Raw genomic sequence first — 23,635 nt, 5'->3', positions numbered from 1 at the left:
TCAGTAGAGACAGGGTTTCGCCATGTTGGCCAGGCTGGTCTTGAACTCCTGACCTTAAGTGATCCACCTGCCTTGGCCTCCCAAAGTGCTGGGATTATAGACGTGAGCCACTGCGCTTGGCCAGATAGTCATTTTTACAGAAGAAATACTAAACTAATATAGATAGAGAGGGGCTGTTATATACATAGGAATTGGTGCACATGATGCTTCATCTGATAGGATTCATTGACATTAGCTTCTCCTAAGTACTATTTGAATTGTTGCCTTGTCATCTTCCTTCTAAGGTTGAGCTGCATCTGTCTCTCTCTCCTGGTTTGCTGCAGCTGCAGCGGCTTCCAGGCTGGTTTCCAGCTGCCAGTCTTCCCTGTCTTTGCCACACTCTACCAGAGTGATCTTTGTAAAATCTTTCTCGGTTCTCTTTGTTCCTGTCATCCCTTTACTTAAGATCTTTCAGTGGTGTCTCAGTCTGTTCAGGCTGCTGTAACAAAGTACCATAGATCAGGTGGCTTACAAACAACTGCCATTTCTCTCTCACAATTCTAGAGGCTGAAAGTCCAAGATTAGGGTGCCAGCATGTAACCGGGCTCTGGTGAGGGCCCTCTTCTGGGTGCAGAGGGCCAACCTCTGGTTATATCCCCATGTGGCAGAACGGGTGAGGGAGGTCTTTGGGGCCTCTTTTATAGGGGTACTAATCCTATTCCTATGTGCTCTGCCCTCTTGACCTAATCATCTCTCAAAGACCCCACCCACCTCCTAATACCATTTCTTTGGGAGCTGGGATTTCAACATAGGAATTTTGGGGGATCACAGACATTCAAACCATTGCAAGTGCCTTCAAGTGTCAACTCTGTGTCATGGCTTCTCAGCCTCGTCCCTTGCCTTCCTCCAACTAATCAGGTCTGTCCTCTCGCTGGGTGGGGCCTTTTTTGAGGGTCCCAGAGTGGCTACCACTTTCTGTCTTTTTCCTCTGAGGTTTCATATAAGTGGCTCCTTTGCTGGAGATTTCTTTTTATTTTTTGAGATGGAGTCTCGCTCTGTTGCCCAGGCTTGAGTGCAGTGACACAATCTAAGCTCACTGCAACCTCTGCCTCCTGGGTTCATGTGATTCTCCTGCTTCAGCCTCCCGAGTATCTGAGATTACAGGCACCCACCACCACGCCTAGCTAATTTTTATGTTTTTAGTGGAGACGGGATTTTGCCATGTTGGCCAGGCTGGTCTTGAATTCCTAACTTCAGATGATCCTCCCGCCTCAGCCTCCCAAAGTGCTGGGATTACAGGCGTAAGCCAATGCACCTGGCCTGCTGGAGATTTCATACCCTTCTCCTCTCCTCTGTTTGTCTCCTGCATGCTTTCCCTGCTGTGTCCCATCACACACATGCTTATCTTGCTTCTGCTCTCCTCTCGGCTGGCTTCTTGAACATTACCTCCTCAGAGCTCTTCCTTGATGTCGATCCTTCCTGTCTTTCCTCCAGTGTCCAGTTCTAGTGATCTCCCAGTTGCTTTTTTTTTTTTTTTTGAGACAGGGTCTCACTCTGTCACTCAGGCTGGAATGCAGTGTCACGATCGGGGATCATTGCAGCCTGGACCTCCCAGGCTCAAAGGATCCTTCCGCTTCAGCTTCCCAAGTAGCTGGGGCTACAGGCACGTGCCACCCCACGCAGTTAACCCCTAGTTACTTCTGCATCGTTCTCTTCTTTGTCTGTCATAGCCATTATCATAGTATAGTGTGGATGCCCATTTATCTGGTTTTGTAATCTTTCTGAAAGATGATAAGAGCCACAAAACAGAGACTATGTTTTCTATCCCTAGTGCCCAGTACAGTGTTTGCATAATAAGTAATTATTGAATAATGTGTCATAGTATTAGATGGCTGTAGTATTTTTGAGTGTTTATTTTTCTTAAATACTCCTTTTATCTGTTGGATGTTTTTTAGTACATAGACTCCATTGATCTGGAGAAGATCACTGAAACCGAGGACCCTGTGAAATTTCACGAAGCTTGGCAGAAGCTATGCAAAGCTGAGTGAGTACCAGGGCCCATGCACACCAGTTAGGACAGGACCATTGTACTTTTTCTGTAATGATTCAGTCTACCCTAATTGCTAACTTTCATGCATTTTGGAAGGTAGTTTGGAGTACTTGTGGTCTTTGCAGGTGGTTGTGCCACCATCATATGCATTGATTGGAAATGTGCCATGTTAATGCTGGTGGCATGTGCATAGAAATGGTTTTATTTGGGGAGGATGGGGATACTGTACTGGAGGGAAAGTGTGTTGATTCTCCTGAAAGATGCAGAGATAAATCTTATGTATACAAAGTTAAAGTATAAGAATGACAGCTTTTTTTTCTCTCTCTCTTTTTAAAAAGTGAAAGCAAGTTTATTAGGAAAGTAAAGGAATGAAAGAATGGCTACTCCACAAGCAGAGCAGCCCTGAGGGCTACTGGTTGCCCCTTTTGTGGTTATTTCTTGATTATATGCTAAACAAGGGATGGATTATACATGCCTCCCCCTTTTAGACCTTATAGGGTAACTTCCTGATGTTGCCATGGCATTTGTAAACTGTCATGGCACTGGTGGGAGTGTAGCAGTGAGGATGACCAGAGGTCACTCTCATTGCCATCTTGGTTTTGGTGGGTTTTGGCCGGCTTCTTTACTGCAACCTGTTTTATCAATGAAGTATTTATGACCTGTATCTTTTGCTGACCTCCTATCTCATCCTGTGACTTAGAATGCCTAACTATCTGCGAATGCAGCCCAGTAGGTCTCAGCCTTATTCTACCCAGCTGCTATTCAAGATGGAGTTGCTCTGGTTCAACATTTCCCCTCTCCCTTTTATAAGAGAACTCTTATTACTAAGGGTTGCAGAGGGACAAAGCTCCATCTTCTGTAACTTCTTCGTGTTGAATAGGGGCAATGACATTCCTCCCTAACTATTAGAGTTTCTTGTATTTGGGGTAGAGAAGAGGTCAGTCAGAAAGCGTCAGATGGTGAGGGCCATTCACAACTCTGAGTTCCAACAAAAGGTGATATCTGGAAGATTAATAAATGTTTAATTTAAGAAAACATTGAGTAAGCTTATTCTGTATTCCTACACAAAGAGTACAATAGCAATATATTCCACAACAGTAAAGCAAAAAATTACCCCAAGTAAACTAAATTAGAAGGCTTTCCGTGAACTGGGCAACTATTGGAACCAAACTGATATGCGGTTGCTAGCTGATTTCAGTACATGCCCAGAATTAGAATACTGATCCCAATTAGAATTAGAATTAGAATTAGAACACTGATCCCAATTTTTACATTACCCATCCCTCTTTTTTTTTTTTTTTTCCCGAGATGAAGTCTTGCTCTGTCTCCCACGCTGGAGTGCAGTGGCATGATCTCGGCTCACTGCAACCTCCGCCTCCCAGGTTCAAGCAATTCTTCTGCCTCAGCCTCCCGAGTAGCTGGGATTACAGGCATACACTACCATTCCTGGCTAATTTTTGTATTCTTAGTAAAGATGGGTTTCACCATGTTGGCCAGGCTGGTCTTGAACTCTTGACCTTGTTATCCACCCGCCTTGGCCTCCCAAAGTGCTGGAATTACAGGCGTGAGCCACCACGCCCAGCCCTGCTCTTGTTTTTTTCTGAGCTGCAGTCACAGATCACTGATTGTCTCACAGGAATAAGCAGGGTCAGTCTAAATTGCAGAAAAAAACTTCAAAAACAACCAATGCATCTAGAATCTGTAATAATAACAGGTAGACCATAGTTCTTGGAACATAATTTTTTCTCTCTCCAGTTTCCCATTTTTACTAAAGACAAATCATGGTAAGAACAGTTTGCTTTATTATACTTGGCCTGATTATTTCTATAAAGTGCAGCAAGAATAATTATTTTTCACATGGGCTTTTAAAATTGGCTTTGATGGAACATTATTCCATAAGGAATCTCAGATAAGACCTTTTTAAAAGCTAAGCCCAGCCATGGGTTTGTACCCTCAAATACCTATGAATTGGGTAAATTCCTCTCCTTTTGAGGTCCCAAGATAACTTGAGGCTCCTGGACCTGTCAGAAAGTGACATTCTTTAGTTACCACAGGTCAGAAACCCTGTACAGGGACTGTGTAGACAAGGTATGAGGCCAGTTTTCCCAAGGGGCTTGTATTGGCTTTATAATTCAAGTTTGATTCTTTACAGGAAAGCACACCATTCCAGTCAAAGCCTTGGTAATATAACCAGTTTCTCCCTCCAATTGTGTCCTGTTGCAAAATAAAAAAGATTCTTATTGCACTTATGCAAATAACTATATTGCCATAAGTTAAGAATAATCACAAATAGTTTCCAAATTCTGGACAAATCAAGTAGAAAGAAACAAATATGCTCCAAATTTTGTTCACAGGAGTATACTTTACTCAATTGTTATAAGCTGCATATAGCTCAAAAGAACAGTTTTCTTGACTCTGAAAAATAAAACAAAAAGGATCAGCAACATTTTAAGCAAAGTAAAAAATATTAATTTTTTATTAGTTCATTCCATGGAGCTAACTCCTGTTCTACTTGATAGTCATGAATATTTCAGCTCTCCATGAGAGTCCTGAAAGATTTTCCTCTATTCTGCTGTCACAATCTCCAAAGTGATCAGAAACCTGCATTGAAGAACACCTGTTAGAGTTCTATAGTTGATTATTAACTACCTTCTGAAGAGTACCAAAACAATACAATTGTCTGTGGGTGACAAAATGTTTTAGGGCAGCCACTCTTAAAGCCACAATTGACTAGGAATTTGTTACATCTGTGGCTTACAACAATTTTACATAACAATGATAATTATTAATAACATACACTAAGTCATATTAGAATTATAGAAGTTTCTCATAATTTTGGAACACATACCAATAACATGTTTATACAAATACAGCCCAAAGAAAGCCAAACACCATTTCATATTTGACAGTGCTTTTTGTATAATTTTTATACCAAATATACCAAACTTCACCATTGTATTAGTGCATTAAATTGATGTCAAACCCAATTTTTAATAAAACCTTATAGATAAATCTATCCAATTTTAATTAGTTTGACCATAAGGTAAGATTTTTACAAACCTTCTATAATCCTTTACAAGTTTTTTTTTTTTTTTTTTTTTGGAGACACAGTCTCTTGCTCTGTCACCCAGGCTAGAGTGTAGTGGTGTGATCTTGGTTCACTGCAACCTCCGCCTCCTGGGTCCAAGCAATTCTGCCTCAGCCTCCCCAGTAGCTGGGATTACAGGCACCTGCCATCATGCCTGACTAATTTTTTTCGTATTTTTGTAGAGATGGGGTTTCACCATGTTGGCCAGGCTGGTCTCGAACTCCTGACCTCAAGTGATTCACCCACCTCAGCCTCCCAAAGTGCTGGGATTACAGACATGAACCACCACGCCCGGCTCCTTTACAAGTTTATGTTAAAGAGCAGATCAGTGCTCTAAGAGAAATCTGTTGTGCTTTCATTTCAATGTTCAATTTATGGAAAACCTGAATATACCTTTAACTTCAGCCAATGTCCACACGCATAATTTCTTTTATAAGATTACTCTTTCACAAACCTTCTACAACTTGCTCAAACTTTCAGCTTTATCTTATCTAACTTAAAAGAATCCGTTAGCTGGATGCGGTGGCTCACGCCTGTAATCCCAGCACTTTGGGAGGCTGAGGTGGGTGGATCACCTGAGGTCAGGAGTTCGAGACCAGCCTGGCTAACATGGTGAAACCCTGTCTCTACTAAAAATACAAAATTAGCCAGGTGTGGTGGTGCATGCCTGTAATCCCAACTACTTGGTAGGCTGAGACAGGAGAATCGTTTGAACCCAGGAGGTGGAGGTTGCAGTGAGCCGAGATTGCACCATTGCACTCCAGCCTGGGCAACAAGAGTGAAACTTCATCTGAAAACAAAAACACAAAGCAAAAAACAATCCTTTAACCTTTTAATCTAGGCAAAAAAAAAAAAAAAAAAAATCCACATTTCCATGCCTTCTTATAATCTTTTACTAAAAACACATTTCACTTTCCTTTTACAACTTGCATGTAAAACTGTTTCTTCAGTAGTCTCAATTACAGGTTACACTGTTAACTCTCAGCAACTTTTACTTTTGGTGAAAAATCTGGTTAGTAAGCAATTTTAATTATGTACTAGGTATGGAGCCTAGGACACTAGATAAGGTCTGACCTTTTCTAGCATAGCTAGGGGGCATGACTTTCAACATGTCCCCAGGCCTTATCTAGAATCTAATGCTCCAAAGTAGGTAAATTGAACAATTTTCAAAAGTCAAAGCAGTTTATGACCTTAAAGCATTGAGAAAACCTAATCTGACCTGCCTAATTTAGACCAAATGTCTTTATTTTCCCAATAATCTTTAAAGCTGTTTTTATTACCCAAAGATTACTAAAGTTATGTGAACTAAAAGTCATTACAATTTTTACTTTTCTTACAAAATACTTGATTTAAGCCTTACTATTTTTAAACCAATTAAAGCTTTTTTTTTTTTTACATCACACATACAATACATATAAATGCACAGACAGAAAGAAGATCCAGTAGTTGTAAGCACCCAAATATCAATCAGAAAGGCTTATCCCCTAAACTAGGAATTGAACCCTGAACCCAGGTTGCCACTGTGATGGTGGAGACCAAGAGAAAGTACTGCCACATGGTTACAAGGTCAAGCTCCCAAGGACATGAAACAAGATGAGAGGGAACCCTTATCCAGTTTTTCTTCAGGGACCTACAGCAAAGTTTGTGATTGACCAGTTTGCTGGGATGGCTTGAACAGCAGGCTTACAGGGGTCCTAGGCCCACATCCTATCCTAAGGTACCCCTCGTTATAACAGAACAATATGGAAAGACACACAAAGCACACCAGATTCACTGTAGCTTAAGAGTAGCCTCACAAATCCTTTTTACCATTAATCAAAACTTTACAGAGGAGACAAACAGTGATTTTTACCATTCATTCAACCAATTTGCACAGAGAGAAGCCAGAAGTCTGACTAGTAAAACATTCTTAGCCTTTTGTCAGTATGCTAGGCTTCTGGGTTCCCTTTCCTTGAGCAGCCCTAGTGACCCGGCTGGCTGCACCACAGCCCTGGGGGCCAAGCTGCAACACAAAGGAAAATTATCTTTTCCCGTTCTGGCCAGAGCAAAATATGTGACAAAACGACATTAGCCACTCTCCCTAGCACCCAGTATCTTACTGGCAAGGCTCAAACTTGTCCCCAGTTGGGCCCCATCATCATTAATCCAACCTCTGACCAGGAATTTCAACTTGTCTCTGGGCAAGATGGTCGCCTTGAGCAATAGAAAAGATAAGAAAAGGAAAGGAGAGAGAGGGAGAAAAGCATTGCCCGCGGCATTTTGGGGAAGGCAAAGCGCTCAGGGAGTCCAGAGAAAGACACACCCATTGCTGCGACACTGAAAAGTTCAGGTGGCTGCTTGTCAGTCCTGAAGGGATCTTTTCCAGGAGTCTCATCAGCTCTCAAGTTTCCCCTTTTGGGGAGGAAAAAGCTCCCCATGTCCCATGGTCCTGTACATGCCTAGTTCTGTCACCCATAACTATCAGCAAAGAGTGCAAGGCAGAATAATCCAAAGAGAATAGCAGTTAACATCCCATAGTGCCAAACCCATTCTTAGCAGAGAGGGACTTTACTGAGAGTGGCCTCTAACCCCCTAAACCTTAGGAAGGACTCTAACCTTCCTAAGTTGTACCTCGAACCCAAGGTCAGTCAAGCATCCTTGCCTTTTATTGAGAGGAGCCTTTAACCCCCTCTGTCTTAGGAGAGACTCTAACTCCGCTAAGTTGGGCCTCTAACCCAATCCCATCCTTTACCTGGGTATATGCACCCCACTTACCCAAAGTCAGCCAACTGGTGCACACAGATGATTTTCCTTTGGGTACGGGGTCTCTTCAGTGTTGTTCCTTCCGTGTTTCGCTAGAAAGATGTTACTGGAGGCCGGGCATGGTGGCTCATGCCTGTAATCCCAGCACTTTGGGAGGCTGAGGTAGGCGGATTGCCTGAGCTTAGGAGTTCGAGGCCAGCGTGGGTAACATGGTGAAACCCCATCTCTACTAAAATACAAAAGATTAGCTGGGCGTGGTGGTGTGCGCCTGTAATCCCAGCTACTCGGGAGGCTGAGGCAGGAGAATTGCTGGAACCCAGGAGGCGGAGGTTGGAGAGGGCTGAGATCGTGCCACTGCACTCCAGTCTGGGTGACAAGAGCAAGACTCTGTCTCAAAAAAAAAAAAAAAAAAGGAAAAGAAAGATGTAACTGGACCCCACCACGTACTCAGTATTGTTCCTTCTGTGGTTGCTAGAAAGATGTTACCAGAAAGGGGTCCCAATCCAGACCCCAAGAGAGGGTTCTTGGCTCTCGCTAAAGAAAGAATTCAGGGTGAGTCCATAGAGTAAAGTGAAAGCAAGTTTATTAGGAAAGTAAAGAAATAAAGAATAGCTACTCCATTGACAGAGCAGCCCTTTCTCTCTTGATTATATTTTCTTTTCCACATGTCTTAGATTTTAGGTTTTATTTTGCAAGTAATTGACAGAACTCTTGGGGGCAGCATTGCATCATGAGGTTAGCATGATCCTCCTGGGTTTTCTGTTGAACTGTGTTGCTGTTGTGTTTGCCTAGGTCGCTAAAGTCTTCTAGCCAAGAAATTTTCATTTACCACTACTTAATTAGCATTTGAAATCTTAGGCTGATTTTTCCAATTTAACTCTTTCTGATGATGTAAGAGATCTTAACATTTTTATAATAGTGCTTTGAAAGAACCTTAACCTATTTTCATTCAGTTTCTTTTCCCAGTGCCATTCTTAATTGAATTGGGTTTCCCAGTTAGTACGCTCTGATGCCACAAAGACTTATCATACAATATATATTGAAGTCAGTTGTGAGAAATTGTCACAATTTCTTCATAACATTGGGAAGATTTCAGAAAAAAAGTTCAGGGTGTGAAGTCATATGATTGATTCTGAAAATAGAGCTTGAGCATAGTCACTAGTGATTGGAGCAAGCATTGCATGAATGGCTGAAAACACTAGTTAAAAAAAAATAATGGATAGTCAAGTTTACCCTCATTTTGTATTGATTTCAGTGGTATTCTTGTGCCTGGAGGCTTCGGAATCAGAGGAACATTGGGAAAACTCCAGGCGATTTCTTGGGCAAGGACAAAGAAGATTCCTTTTCTGGGTAAAACTCATGTTTATTGACCCTGACTATGAGTTTATTAGATTTTTGACACCTAGGTGGGGTAACACTAAAGGTTTGTTATCATAAAGGTGTGAACTCGGATTTGAAAGTTCAGGTGCCAAATAGTCTGCTATAGGGTCAACAAACTATATTCTAAATTTGGCCCACAGCCTGTTTTTATAAATAAAGCTTTATTAGAACACAGCCACACCAATTTGTTTATATATTGTCTATGGCTGCTTTTGTGGTCCAACGTCAGAGTTTCAGACCCTACAGCCTAGAAGATTTACTATCTGAAAGAGGCTAGAATCTTTACTCTCTGACCGTTTACAGAAAATGTTTCTCACCCTAGGAGAACTTGCTGCTATTCTGGCTGGGTAGCAGAGGCTGGGAGGAGGCTCCATCTGCAACTGTGCTTACCTTCTCCAATTCCCACCTCACTCTCCAGAGTAGCTGGGACTACAGGTGCACACCACTGTGCCTGGCTAATTTGTGTGTGTGTGTGTGTGTGTGTGTGTGTGTGTGTGTGTGTTTTAGAAATGGGGTCTTGCTGTGTTGCCCAGGCTGGTCTCAAACTCCTGGGCTCAAGCGATCTGCTGGCTTCAGACTCCCAAAGTGCTGGGATTACAGGCTTGAGCCACTATGCCCGGCCGAGTTGAGCCTTTTTAATGCTTTTTTTCAAATTGTGAAGTATGGCTTCTGTACCAGGGAAACCAGAGGAAATGAGACCTTGACGAGGGAGAGGCAGCCCCGCAGCTGGGGGCTCAGGCAGGAGGGGGAGTGTGGAGAGGCTGTGTTTCCCACTGTGCAGTGGACGGCTGGGTGGGTTTATGAGCTGATTGGACAGACTTTTAGTGCCAGCAGACCATTTATTTCCCCCCATTACCTGCTCTTTGATTAGCTTCTTAGACTGTCTCCTCTTAGGATCCATTTTCAAAATAGAAGCCTGAAGTAGTTACCTGGATACCTTGTTTCCTTTTACTGGTCTAAGCTCGTTGGGAGCCATTGTTTTCTTTTGAAGTTTCTGTCTAAATGTGGGTAATGTTCCTCAGACTATTTTAATGGTATGGAATGGTTTGCAGGTCTTTAGCTTTTCCTCTAGCATAGCATCTCTTTATGTCCCAGCCATACGGAACTTTCTGAAATCTCCCTCACCGCCACCCCCACCCCCCAGCATTCAGCTGTTTCCTGCTTATTGACTTCTGTTTTGGCGTCCCTGATATATTGATTGCTCCCTTCTTTGTTTCCCCTGTGTACTTCTTATGTATCTATCGGAGGAGCATCTGGGATGCTCTTTGGCATGTGTTTAGTGGAGAGAATTGGTGGACTGCAGTGAAGGCAGAGCTGGGTCTGGGAGCATCCCTGTGGCAACAGGCTTGGGCGACACAGGTCTGCCTGTCTTCATCACCGAGCACTCTGTTCAGTCCCATTGTGTGTCTCCTTCCCTGCTGCCCACCATGCTCAAGCCCACTGTGGAGTCTCCACCCCCTACCCCCCACTGCTGCTTTTCCTTACAGTGAAGGTTATGGGGCTGTCCTGCAGGTTAGCAGCCTGACGTCCTGTAGGCGCTCACTCTCTGGCCAATCCTGTGTTTGTGGCTGTGAAGTCACCATGAGAAGGAGTGGGAAATCTTAGCCCAGGAAACTCCCTCCGAGTTGGGGTGTTAGATGTTCTCTGAAGGAATCAAGCACTGCAGCCCACTGAGATGCCTCAACTCAGGGACAAATCTAGAAGGTGGCAGATTGGTCTCAGGGACTCTTTCTTTCTTTCTTTCTTTCTTTCTTTCTTTCTTTCTTTCTTTCTTTCTTTCTTTCTTTCTTTCTTTCTTTCTTTCTTCTTCCTTCCTTCCTTCCTTCCTTCCTTCTTTCCTTCCTTCCTTCCTTCTTTCTCTCTCTCTCTCTTTCTTTCTTTCTTTCCCCCTTCCTCTTCCCCTTCCTTCCTTCCTTCCTTCCTTCCTTCCTTCCTTCCTTCCTTCCTTCCTTCCTTCCCTCCCTCCCTCCCTCCCTCCCTCTTCCCTTCTTCATTCCTTCCCTCCTTCTTCTCTCTCTCTCTCTCTCTTTTTTTTTTTTGAGACAGAGTCTCACTCTGTTGCCCAGGCTGGAGTCCAGGCTAGAGCATGATCTCTGCTCACTGCAAGCTCTGCCTCCTGGGTTCATGCCATTCCCCTGCCTCAGCCTCCCCAGTAGCTGGGACTACAGGCGCCCACCACCACGCCCGGCTAATTTTTTTGTATTTTTTTTTTTTTAGTAGAGACAGGGTTTCACTGTGTTAGCCAGGATGGTCTCGATCTCCTGATCTTGTGATCCGCCCACCTCGGCCAACCAAAGTGCTGGGATTACAGGCGTGAGCCACTGCACCCGGCCCCTCCTTCCTCTCTTTCTCTTTTTCTTCTCTTTCTCTCCTTCCTTCTTTCTCACCCAGGGTGGAGTACAGTGGTGTGATCTCAGCTCACTGCAACCTCTGCCTCCTGGGCTCAAGTGATTCTCCTGCCTCAGCCTCCCAAGTAGCTGGGATTACAGGTGTACGCCACCACACCTGGCTAATTTTTGTATTTTTAGTAGAGGCATGGTTTCACCATGTTGGCCAGGTTGGTCTCGAACTCCTGACCTCAAGTAATCTGCCCACCTTGGCTTTCCAAAGTGCTGAGATTACAGGCTTGAGCCATTGTGCCCGGTTGACTCTGCACTTTTCTGACCTTGTGTTCCTTCTTTGTCAACTTTGGGACTTAGGTGGCTTCTTGATAGTCTAAGCCCCTGCCCTGCTCTCTGCCAGGGATTGTTCTGAGGGGACAGCAGGGAGCAAAACAGGCAGAGTCTTGCTCTCTGGGACTCTGCATTCTAGATAGGGGAGACAGGCAGCCAACAAATGAACAGAAAATATGAACAAATACAAAGTGAGTTCATTTGCTTTGCATATGTGCTTTTTAAAATAGGAGTTTGTCTTGGGATGCAACTAGCAGTGATAGAGTTTGCAAGAAACTGCCTTAACTTGAAAGGTAAGTTTGAGGTTTGCTAATGACCATTTATTTTAAAAATTTTCTCTCTTCAAATATTTTTCAGCATTATTGGTGAATTACTGAACTCTTTTCTTAATCTTCAGATGCTGATTCCACAGAATTTAGGCCAAATGCCTCAGTTCCTCTGGTAAGTGGCTTGTTTATCTTTCTGGGTCCAGTCATTGTCACTTGGGTCCTGACTCTTGCCTAAATTCATAAGGGGCTATTGGCTGGGCGCCGTGGCTCACGCCTGTAATGCCAGCACTTTGGGAGATCAAGGCAGGCGGATCACTTGAGGTTAGGAGTTTGAAACTAGCCTGGTCAACATGGTGAAACCCTGGTCTCTACTAAAAATGCAAAAATTAGCTGGATGTGGTGGCAGATGCCTGTAATCTCAGCTACTCGGGAGGCTAAGGCAGGAGAATCGCTGGAACCTGGGAGGTGGAGGTTGCGGTGAGCTGAGATCGTGCCACTGCACTCCAGCCTGAGTGACAGAGTGAGACTCCCTCTCAAAAAAAAGGGGGGGTCTATTATTTTTTCTTTACAGCACCAGAACATTTTAAATTATATTATTCTTATATTAAATTCCTTTGTTCTTGATAGTCCATCTTCTCAGCTATGCTTTAAAGACAGTCATAATCCTGGACTGATTTCTCTTTGTCGCAGCTTTCAAGCTTAATGTTTAGGAAAGGATTAAATTGACTGTGACAACAATTTATAACATCTACTATAAATAAATGAGCTGTCCTGTCTCCAGACTCATCGCCAGTCTGCCTATTTTCCACACTGGTGGTCATCTGTCTTTCTAAAACAAAAGTGACAGTGATTCTGCTGCCAGTCCTCATCTTCCATCAGTTTCTTTTCTCTTAACATATTCAGTCCAGGATTCTGGGCTGGGTCCCAAAGCCATTGTGCTCTGTCACCTGCTGCTTTGCTGATTCATCCCATGGCATCCTGATTCCTCCCAGGCTTTGAGTTTTTTTCTGTTTTGTGTTTTTTTGAGGCAAGGTCTCACTCTGTCACACAGGCTGGAATGCAGTGGCATGATCGCAGCTCACTGAATCCTAGACCTCCTGGGGTCAAACAATCTTCCCACCTCATTTTTTGATTTTTTTTGTAGAGACAAGGTCTCACTATGTAGCCCAGGCTACATGCTTTGAGTTTTACGTTTGGACAGTCTGAACTAGTTTTCAGATGCAGTCTGAGGTTTCCCATACCTGAGATGTCCACCTGCCTAAAATCCCTTTCCCCCTGGAATCTCAATGAAACCAACGAAGAATTTAATTAACAACAACTCAGGCCGGGCGTGGTGGCTCACGCCTGTAATCCCAGCACTTTGGGAGGCCGAGACGGGCGGATCACGAGGTCAGGAGATTGAGACCATCCTAGCTAACACGGTGAAACCCCTTCTCTACTACAAAAATACAAAAAACCTAGCCGGGCGAGGTGGCGGGTGCCTGTAATCCCAGCTACTCGGGAGGCTGAGGCAGGAGAATGGGAGGCGGAGCTTGCAGTGAGCCGAGATCCGGCCACTGCACTCCAGCCTGGGTGACAGAGCGAGACTCCGTCTCAAAAAAAAAAAAAAAACAACTCAGTTACCAACAACTTCCTATTCACCTGAGGAAGGCTTTCCTGACCTCTTTTCTTTACCTGCCTCTGCCCTCTGCTCCATGTTTCTGTGCTCACCACTAACAGAGCGAGCTCTGCAAGATGATGGTTGGCCTTCAGTCAGGCTGTTTGCCAGCCATCCATGCACACCCAATCGTGTGCCTGCTGCTGGGCACCTCCTTCTAATGGAGCTCGCGCCTCACAATCGTGATTTTTTTTTTAAACAGCTTTATTGAGATATAATTCATATACCACAAAATTTAGCCATTTAAACTATATAATCTGGCCAGACATGGTGGCTCACGCCTGCAATCCCAGCACTTTGGGAGGCCTAGACAGGTCGATCACTTGAGGTGAGGGCAGGAGTTCGAGACTAGACTGGCCAACAAGTTAAAGCACCATCTCTACTAAAAATATAAAAAATTAGCCGGGCGTGGTGGTGCATGCCTGTAATCCCAGCTGCTAGGGAGGCTGAGACAGGAAAATTGCTTGAACCCGGGAGGCGTAGGTTGCAGTGAGCTGAGATTGTGCCATTGCACTCCAGCCTGGGCAACAGAATGAGACTTTTTCTCAAAAAACAAACAAAAAAACTGTATAATCCAATGTTTTTTAAGCATATTCACAGATCTGTGCCACTCTCATTACAAGCAATTTTGGGCCATTTTCATTACTCCAGAAAGAAATCCCACACACCTTAGCTGACACCCCCAAACCTCCTATCCCCACCAGCCCCAGGCAACCATTAGTCTACCTTCTGTCTTTATAGATTTGCCTATTTGAATCATTTCATGTAAATGGAATCATCCAATATGTAGCCTTTTGTGACTGATTGCTTTTACTTAGGATAATGTTTTCAAGGTCTGTCTATGTTGTAACATGTATCAGTACTTTGTTTCTTTTTATTGCTGATTAATATTTCATTATATGGACATGCAACATTTTATTTATCCATTGATGAACATCTGCATTGTTTCTACTTTTTGGCGTTGTGAGTAATGCTGCTGTGAACATTCATGTGAAAGTTTTTGTGTGGACATATGTTTTCATTTCACCAGGAGTGGAATTGCTGGGTCATATGGTAATTCTGTGTTTAACCCTTTGAGGAACTGCAGGACTATTTTCCAAAGTGGCTGCAACATTTTAATTTCCTGCCAGCAATGTATGATGGTCCTAATTTGTCCATATCCTTGTGAACATTTGTTATTTCTGTCTCTTTGATGATAGCCATCCTAGTAGATGTGAAGTGGTATCTCATTGTGGCTTTGATTTGCAGTTGCCTGATGGCTGAGGATGTCGAGCATCTTTTCATGTGTTTATTGGCCACTTGTATGTCTTCTCTGGAGAAATGTCCATTCACATCCTTTGTCTATTTTAAAATTGGGATATTTGTATTTTTATTATTGAATTGTAACGGTTCTTTATATATTCTAGATATAAATTCCTTATATATAATCTGTGCTATCGACATTTGGGGACACATTATTCTTTGTTGTGTGTGGGAGCTTCTGCCCACTAGGTGCCAGTATCACTCCCTCACCCCTGCCCAATTGTGACACTAAAAGTACCTCCAGATATTGTCAAATATCTCTTGGGGACAGGAGCAGAATCACCCTGGTTGAGAACCACTGATTTAGAGAAATCTAGTTCTATTTCTGTCCCCTGTAGCCTGTTCACTGCCTTCCCTTATGGCAAGCATTCATTCTTTTTTTCTTGGTTTATCTTCCCATTTGTTAGATATAAGTAAAGCTGTATGTCTTTGTCATCCACTGCCCTTCTTAGGGAAATGATAGTATACTCTGCACAGTTTTGTCCTGCCTTGCATTTTTCGCTTAACACTATATGCTGGAGATCACCCCACGGAAGCACATAGAAGCATTCTCCACTCTTTTTTTGTAGCTTGTAACTCAAACCATAATGAACCATAACTTACCAGCCAGATGGTACTTTTAACTCTTATGCTCAGAAGGCCTAATGCCAATGAAGGGTTCCTTATGAGCCTTTAATATAAACATATTTCCTGACTAATAGCTGAAATGGTTGTGCCAGGAAAACTATGGGTTTTCTTTTCTAAGATACACTTTGGGATAGGAAGCGATTTTACCAGTAGGTGCCACTGTTAGATAGTGTTGGCAAGGTTAATTCTTTGATGATTATTCTTTACTGGGGGTATGTGTATGTGCATTAAAAAATTTTTACACACGGCTGGGCGCAGTGGCTCACGCCTGTAATTAGCACTTTGGGAGGCCAAGGCGGGTAGATCGCAAGGTCAGGAGATCAAGATCATCCTGGCTAACAGGGTGAAACCCCGTCTCTACTAAAAATACAAAGAAATTAGCCAGGCATGGTGGCACGCGCCTGTAGTCCCAGCTACTCGGAAGGCTGAGGCAGGAAAATGGCGTGAACCCGGGAGACGAGCTTCCAGTGAGCCGAGATTGCGCCACTGCACTCCAGCCTGGGCTACAGAGCGAGACTCCACCTCAAAAAAAAAAAAAAAGAAAAAAAAAATTTTATACACAGGGTAAAGAAGTTAAGCCCTGCAGAAAAGGTACAGAACTGTCTCTCCTTTGCCACCACCTCACTTCAGTTCCCTTCCCCAGTGGCAAGTACTTTGATCCATTTCATTCTTTCTTTTTTTCTTTTTAAAGAGATGGGCCGTCTCACTATGTTACCCAGGCTGGATATTCACAGGTTTGATCATAGCACACAACAGCCTCGAACTCCTGAGCTCAAGTTATTTTCCCACCTCAACTTCCCAAGTAGCTGGAACTACAGGAGCTCAGCTGATGCATTTCTTTAGTTATTTCAGAGATTTGTGTGTGTGTGTTTGTGTGTGTGTGTACCCACTTAGCCACACACGTATGAATATGTATTCCCTTTAAAAAAAAATCTTGGCTGGGTGCAGTGTCTCATGCCTGTAATCCCTGCACTTTGGGAGGCTGAGGCGGGAGGACTGCTTGAGTCTTGGAGTTGGAGAGCAGCCTGGGAAACATAGTTACACCTTGCCTCTACAATAAATAAATAAAATTAGCTGTGCATGGTGGCATGCACCTATAGTCCTAGCTACTCGGAAGACTGAGGTGGGAGGATCACTTGAGCTCGGGAGGTTGAGCTGCAGTGAGCTGTGGTCGCGCCGCTACACTCCAGCCTGGGTGACTGAGCGAGACCCTGTCTCAAAACAAAACCAAACAAAACAACTTTGTAGCATGCTGCAGACACTGTTCCCACCTTGCTTTATATACTGATCACTCCACATCAATGTGCAGGGATATCTTTGGTGTGCTTGCCCTGCTGTATGCTACATGGCTGCATCCTTATTTATTTAACCAGTCTCATATTTAGTTTGTGTCCATTATTTTGCTCTTTAAATTATGCTGCAGGCCGGGCGCGGTGGCTCAAGCCTGTAATCCCAGCACTTTGGGAGGCCGAGACGGGTGGATCACGAGGTCAGGAGATCGAGACCATCCTGGTGAACATGGTGAAACCCCGTCTCTACTAAAAAATACAAAAAACTAGCCGGGCGAGGTGGCGCGCCTGTAGTCCCAGCTACTCGGGAGGCTGAGGCAGGAGAATGGTGTGAACCCGGGAGGCGGAGCTTGCAGTGAGCTGAGATCCGGCCACTGCACTCCAGCCTGGGCGACAGAGCCAGACTCAGTCTCAAAAAAAAAAAAAAAAAATAAATAAATAAAAAATAAATTATGCTGCAAATTAGTATCCATGTACATATATCCTTGCACCCATGCGTGAACACATCTGCAGGGATAAATTCCTAGAAGGGGAGTTGCTAAGTCAGAGGATGTGCGCATTTTACATTTTGATGGCTCCTATACACATAAGTGAGATGAGAACAATAAAAGCTAATTGCTATTGAACATCTTTATGGCCTGCAATCAGTTTGTTGGAGAAAAATAGCCTTAAGAGCCAGCATTTGTATCGATGTCAGAAGTCTTATTAAAAAAAAAAGACTAAGGAGGTAGAATCATAAGGCAGCAAGCACCATGAAGCCTGCAGAGTTACTTAAGCTTGAGCAAATAACAGTTACTTTGTGGGGATTGGTCATTCTGGCTCTTCTAGCTAGGAAAGTAAACAATTTGGAAACCAGGAGCCTTCTATAGGGAATATTTCCTCCTAAAATCTGTCCATGGGCCATCATAACCCTCCTTTGGCATGCATGATTAGTGCTATGGCTGATTATGAAATCAGTAGAGACACTGGCATCCAGAACAGATCCAAGAGAGGGTGTCTCTTACACACATAAAAAGAGAAACAGATTTTTCCTTAAGGGTTAAGGTAGACTCTTTCTGCGTCTCAGAGTGCCCAGGAGAGAATGAGTACAATTTATTTTATTGTGTCATTTCTCTGCTCAATCCACAAGGTGAAAGTGAAGGCTCTGGGACTTTGCAGAATACTTAAGGTTCTGTAGCAACTCTGGTTTTTGGCCCTGCTTCAGAGTAGTCTCAGCTGCCTTCTAGATGGTACATAACCAGGAGCGTAGCTGTTGCTGACTTACATTCTAACTCTATATCAGTCACATGGCTGCTGCTGACATCCTTGACCTTGAATTTGGCTTCAGATCTCTCCAGTTCATCTGTAGGGTAGTTCACAGCATTTTGGACTTTGTGTTTTGAATATTTTCAGGTTTTGAGGCATATATATATATACACACACACACATATATACACACATATATATACATATATATATGAACAATCTCAGTCTAATGTGTAGGCATGTGAATGTGCTTAACTCTAAGCATTTCTTTTCTGTTTGTTGAAAAAGGTAACTAAAAATTCTGAATTTACATAAGCTATTACACCCTGAAGACAGAATTCATGTTCCACCTTCAGAAGACATCAACACACACGTGCACACTTGGATGGTGGTATTGGAAAGGAACAGGGAGAAATTCAAAGCATTTTAACAAGATGCAAATGGATATTTGAGATTTCGGTATTTGATATTATTTCAATTTTCATTATTTATCATAGGTATGACGTCATTTATCCCTTTTTGATCCAGGAATTTTCAGGGTTAAGTGAATTTTACATCTACCATCGTAGATTTGTGAAACAGCCACATAATTAAAAGCTGATTTGGGTGAAAGTTGATTTTTGTTATACATTAAGTATAATTAATTAATGCATAACATTTTCCTGCCTTTAGTTGAAGCCCTGTTTAAAATATTTTCCTCGTCTCTATTATTTTTCAACAACTTCATATGGAATGGAAATTAAGAGGTGTTGGAAAAAACCCAGACGGCCCACTTAGAGTTATCTTTTAGGCAATTTTGATTACTTTGAGGATTTGTTTGCATTTAGAGTGTTGAAGTAAGCATCTCCTGACTATTAAAAAGATCATATAGAAATCACTTGGAGGTTAGTTAGGGCTAAAAAACGTTTTTTCTACAAAAGCAGTCATTAGGAATACAGCTATAGGCCAGGTGTGGTGACTCACACCAGTAATCCCAGCACTTTGGGAGGCTGAGGCTGGTGGCTTGCCTGCGGTCAGGAGTTTGAGACCAGCCTGGCCAACACAGTGAAACCCTGTCTCTACTAAAAATACAAAAAATTAGCTGGGCGTGGTGGCGGGTGCCTGTAATCCCAGCTACTGGGAGGCTAAGGTAGAAGAATCACTTGAAACCAGGAGGCAGAGGTTGCAGTGAGCTGAGATCGTGCCATTGCACTCCAGCCTGGGCAACAAGAGTGAAATGCTGTCTCAAAAAAAAAAAAAAGAAAAAAAATACAGCTATAATATGGGTTAAATAGCTTGTTACAGATCACTCTGGGAGCCTAATACTCCTTTGATACTGCGTCTGTGGGGATAGCAGGTTTAGAGTTGACATCAGAGTGTTGGCTGAGGTAACTTTTTTCTACTCAGAGAAAGAAAAGTTCTTGCCTGGGCACGGTGGCTCACACCTGTAATCTAAGCACTTTGGGCAGCCAAGGTAGGAGCATCGCTTAAGCCCAGGAGTTCAAGACCAGCCTGGTCAACATGGCGATACCTCATGTCTACAAAAAAATAAAAAAGTAATCCTGGCACTTTGGGAGGCTGAGGCAGGTGGATCACGAGGTCAGGAGATCGAGACCATCCTGGCCAACACAGTGAAACCCTGTCTCTACTAAAATTCAAAAAAATTAGCCGGGCGTGGTGGCATGTGCCTGTAGTCCCAGCTGCTCAGGAGGCTGAGGCAGGGGAATTGCGTGAACCCGAGAGGTGGAGGTTGTAGGGAGCTGAGATCGTGCGACTGCACTCCAGCCTGGCGACAGAGCAAGACTCCGTCTCAAAAAATAATAAATAAATAATAAAAAATAAATTTAAAAGTTAACTGGGCATGGTGGTGTGCACCTGTAGTTCCAGCTACTCAGGATGCTGAGGTGGGAGGATCACCTGAGCCTGAGGTCGAGGCTGCAGTGAGCCATGATCACGCCACTGCACTCTAGCCTGGGTGACAGAGTCCGACTCTGTCTAAAAAAAAGAAAAAAGAAAGAAAGAAAAATTCTCCTGAAAGGGAACCCTTGCAAACTCTTGGTGGGAATGTAAATTGGCATTGCTATTATGGAAAATAGTGTGGAGGTGCCTCAAAAAATTAAAAATAGAGCTACCATATGATCCACCTACCCCACTACTGGGTATCCAAAACATACCAAAAGATATGAAACTAGTATGTTCAAGAGATATCTGCACTCATGTTTGTTGCAGCATTATTCATAATAACCAAGATACATAATCAATCTAAGTGTTCATAAAGAAAATGGAATATGTGGGGTGTGTACTACTTAGCTTCAAAAAAGAAGGAAATTCTGCCATTTGCAACAACATGGATGACCCTGGAGGACATTATGTTAATAACCCAGGCACAGAAGGACAAATACTGTATAATCTCACTTATATGTGGCATCTAAAACAATCAAAGTAGAAGCCGAGGGTAGAGTGATATTACCGGGGTGAAATGGGAGTGGGAGAAATGGGGAGATGTTGGTCAAAGGACACAAACTTGCAGTTATAAGATGAATAAATTCTGGAGATCTAATGTACAGCATGGGGACCATAGTTAATAACAGTGTAATCCCAGCACTTTGGGAGGCTGAACTTTGCTAAGAGAGTAGATCTTCATTGCTCTCATCACACACACACAACAGTAACTACGTGAAGTGATGAATATGTTAGCTTACTTGTGGTAATCCTCCCACAGTGTATACATAGATGAAAACATCTTGTTGTACACCTTGAATATATACATTTTTTTTTTTGTCATTCTGTGACTCCTACACCTTCTTACTCCCTTTGTGACCTTGGGTGGACTCAGCATGGCGACCAAAGACTTTCATGATCTGAAGCGGGTGTGCCCTCTTCATTCCTCATACTTGACATTCCACCCCAAACAGGGTGTGCGCGTTCTCTGAACGGCCTTGCATTTGGGCATGATGTGTTTGCTCGGGCTATTTTCTCTCTCTCTGAATGCCCACTGCTGCCCCTTTCCTGCATGCTCCCCTCAAGGTTCTTTCTACAAAGTGCAGTTGAAATGCTACTTTTCTGAGGAATCCTTCCCCTGACCTGGTCCCAGACTTACTGACTTAGAATCTCAGAGGTCTGGAAATTTGTATCTCTCATGGCATCTCGTATAGTGCCTTGCCCATAATAGGCACTTTATATATGTTGGAATTGAAATAGATAATGTATATTAACTCTGCGAGGGGCTAATTGATACCTAGAATGAACATAGGCTAAAATGAGAAGCTAGCATGAGCTAGGTATCAGAACCGAACAAAACACACACCGCAAATAATAAAAACCCAAACCATAGACTAACGTTGGTTAGGAATGAAGATGTGAAAAATCTCAAATAAAATATTAGAACATCCAATTTAACAGCATTAAAGAATGATCATGACTGGGTAGTGTGTTTATCCTGGGAATTAAATTAACACATTATATTGATTGAACAAAAGAGAGAAACCCTGTAGCGCCATACATGCTCAATATCGAAACCTGGTGCCCGCAGTCTCACAATGAACTAGGAAGAGACCAGTACTTCTTAAAGAAGAAGAAGAGTATCTTTCTCAAAGCAATAGCTGACAGTAAACTTCATGGTGAAATAGTAAGGGATTCTTATCACAACCAGCAACAGATAAAAAATGTGCACCATCATGAACAAAACAGTTGTTAAAATGAGACCAGCAAATGCTCCCTGGGGAGTGAAGCTGGCATTCTCCTTCCTGCCTGTAGAGTTATGAATCCATACAACCTTTTGGGAAATCAGTTAGGTGGTCTGTTTGATAAACCATACAAAATCCATACCCTCTGACTCAGACATTTACTTCTCAGAAATTCTCCTAAGGAAATCGGAAATGTTGACAGAAATATGAATAGGTACTCATTACATTTAGAAGAATTAGCGATGACAACAGTCTACTCATCATAACATTTGGAAGAATCGGAAATGACAACAATCTAAATGCCCCACAATGGGGAAATAGTTAAGACTATTATGGGGTATCTGTACAGTGGAACGTAATGAGTCATTAGAAATGTTTAAGAGTTTTAATACCATGAGAATGTTCTTGTGTTGAGTTAGAATGATACAAATTGTATTTAAACGGTCCCTCAACTGTTTATAAAATCTCCTCTGTTTCTTGGTGAGTTAGAAATCACCTTTTTTTTTTTTTTGAGATAGAGTCTTGCTCTGTCACCCAGACTGGACTGGAGTGCAATGGCACAATCTTGGCTCACTGCAACCTCCACCTCCCGGGCTCAGGTAATCCTCCTGCCTCAGCCTCCTGAGTAACTGGGATTGTAGGTGTGTGCCACTATGCCTGGCTAATTTTTGTATTTTTTGTAGAGTTTCGTCATGTTGCCCAGGCTAGTCTTGAACTATTAGACTCAAGCGATCCACCTACCTTGGCCTCCCAAAGTGGTGGGATTACAGGCGTGAGCCACTGTGCCTCGCCACTTTTCTATTTTTCTAGTTAGCTTTCTAAATGTTTGAAATGGCTTCCAATGAAGTTCATTTTATTATTAGGGGAAACTTCCATACTTATTTTCTTTCTTCCCAAATCTCCACAAGTATACTCTCCTCCCAAAATTTAGATAGTTGTGTTTTTAGGATTATTCCAAATAAGAGTGCTGAGAGGCTAATCACAAAGAGCAGCAGCCAGAGATTTACAAAGTGTTCTCTTACTATTGAACATTTTCATTTATTCTTTTTGATAGGACACACATCCATATGGCTCAGAAATCAAAATGTCCAAGAGTTTGTCAAGTGAGTAGTGGCTCTCTTATTCCTGCCCCCGCCATCTGCCCAGTCCTCTTGAAGTACGTAACCAATGATAATAGTTTCTACTGTGCACTTGCAGAGATTTTCCAGGAAATCTCAAGCACCTTGCCTTCCAAGTCACTATATACCAGCTACTCATCTTGTGCCCAGTTCACTTTGGTCACCCTGTCCCCACCACCCCTGTGCTTATATCAACCGCTACTTCTCTCTCTCTGAGCTCAAACACCCCAGAGAGAACCCTGGGCCTGCCCAGCCTTTTATGGGTAGATGAGGTGGGAGTGTGGGTATGTGCTCCTCTGCCCACTTCAGAGAGTCATCCAGCTTCTGGAAAAATGACAGCAGCCAACTTGACAGAAGAACCCAGCATACACATTCAAGTTCATTGGATAAAAAAAAAAAAAAAAAAAAGGCCAGGCATGGTGGCTCATGCCTGTAATCCCAGCACTTTGGGAGATGAAGGTGGGTGGATTGCTTGAGCCCACGAGTTTGAGACTAGCCTGGGCGACACAGGGAGACCCCTGTCTCTACAAAAAGTAAAAAAATAAAAATTAG

At 43.0% G+C, this 23,635-nt stretch overlaps 1 protein-coding gene across 2 annotated transcripts in view; it reads left to right on the top strand.

Annotated features, from left to right (window-relative positions):
* The window catches only part of CTPS2 (CTP synthase 2), a 122,541-nt gene that overhangs the window by 33,539 nt on the left and 65,367 nt on the right, over nt 1-23,635 (top strand). For both annotated transcript variants that reach the window (XM_050777635.1, XM_050777634.1), the window contains exons 10-13: nt 1,935-2,023; nt 9,115-9,209; nt 12,142-12,204; nt 12,309-12,352. In XM_050777635.1, the coding sequence (XP_050633592.1) occupies nt 1,935-2,023; nt 9,115-9,209; nt 12,142-12,204; nt 12,309-12,352 (291 nt within the window). The remainder of the gene's footprint in view (nt 1-1,934; nt 2,024-9,114; nt 9,210-12,141; nt 12,205-12,308; nt 12,353-23,635) is intronic.

Source organism: Macaca thibetana, chromosome X (assembly GCF_024542745.1).
Source record: "Macaca thibetana thibetana isolate TM-01 chromosome X, ASM2454274v1, whole genome shotgun sequence".
NCBI lineage: Eukaryota > Metazoa > Chordata > Mammalia > Primates > Cercopithecidae > Macaca > Macaca thibetana.
The sequence above is the reverse complement of the archived record's forward strand: the minus strand, read 5'-3'. Positions and strand labels throughout refer to the sequence as shown.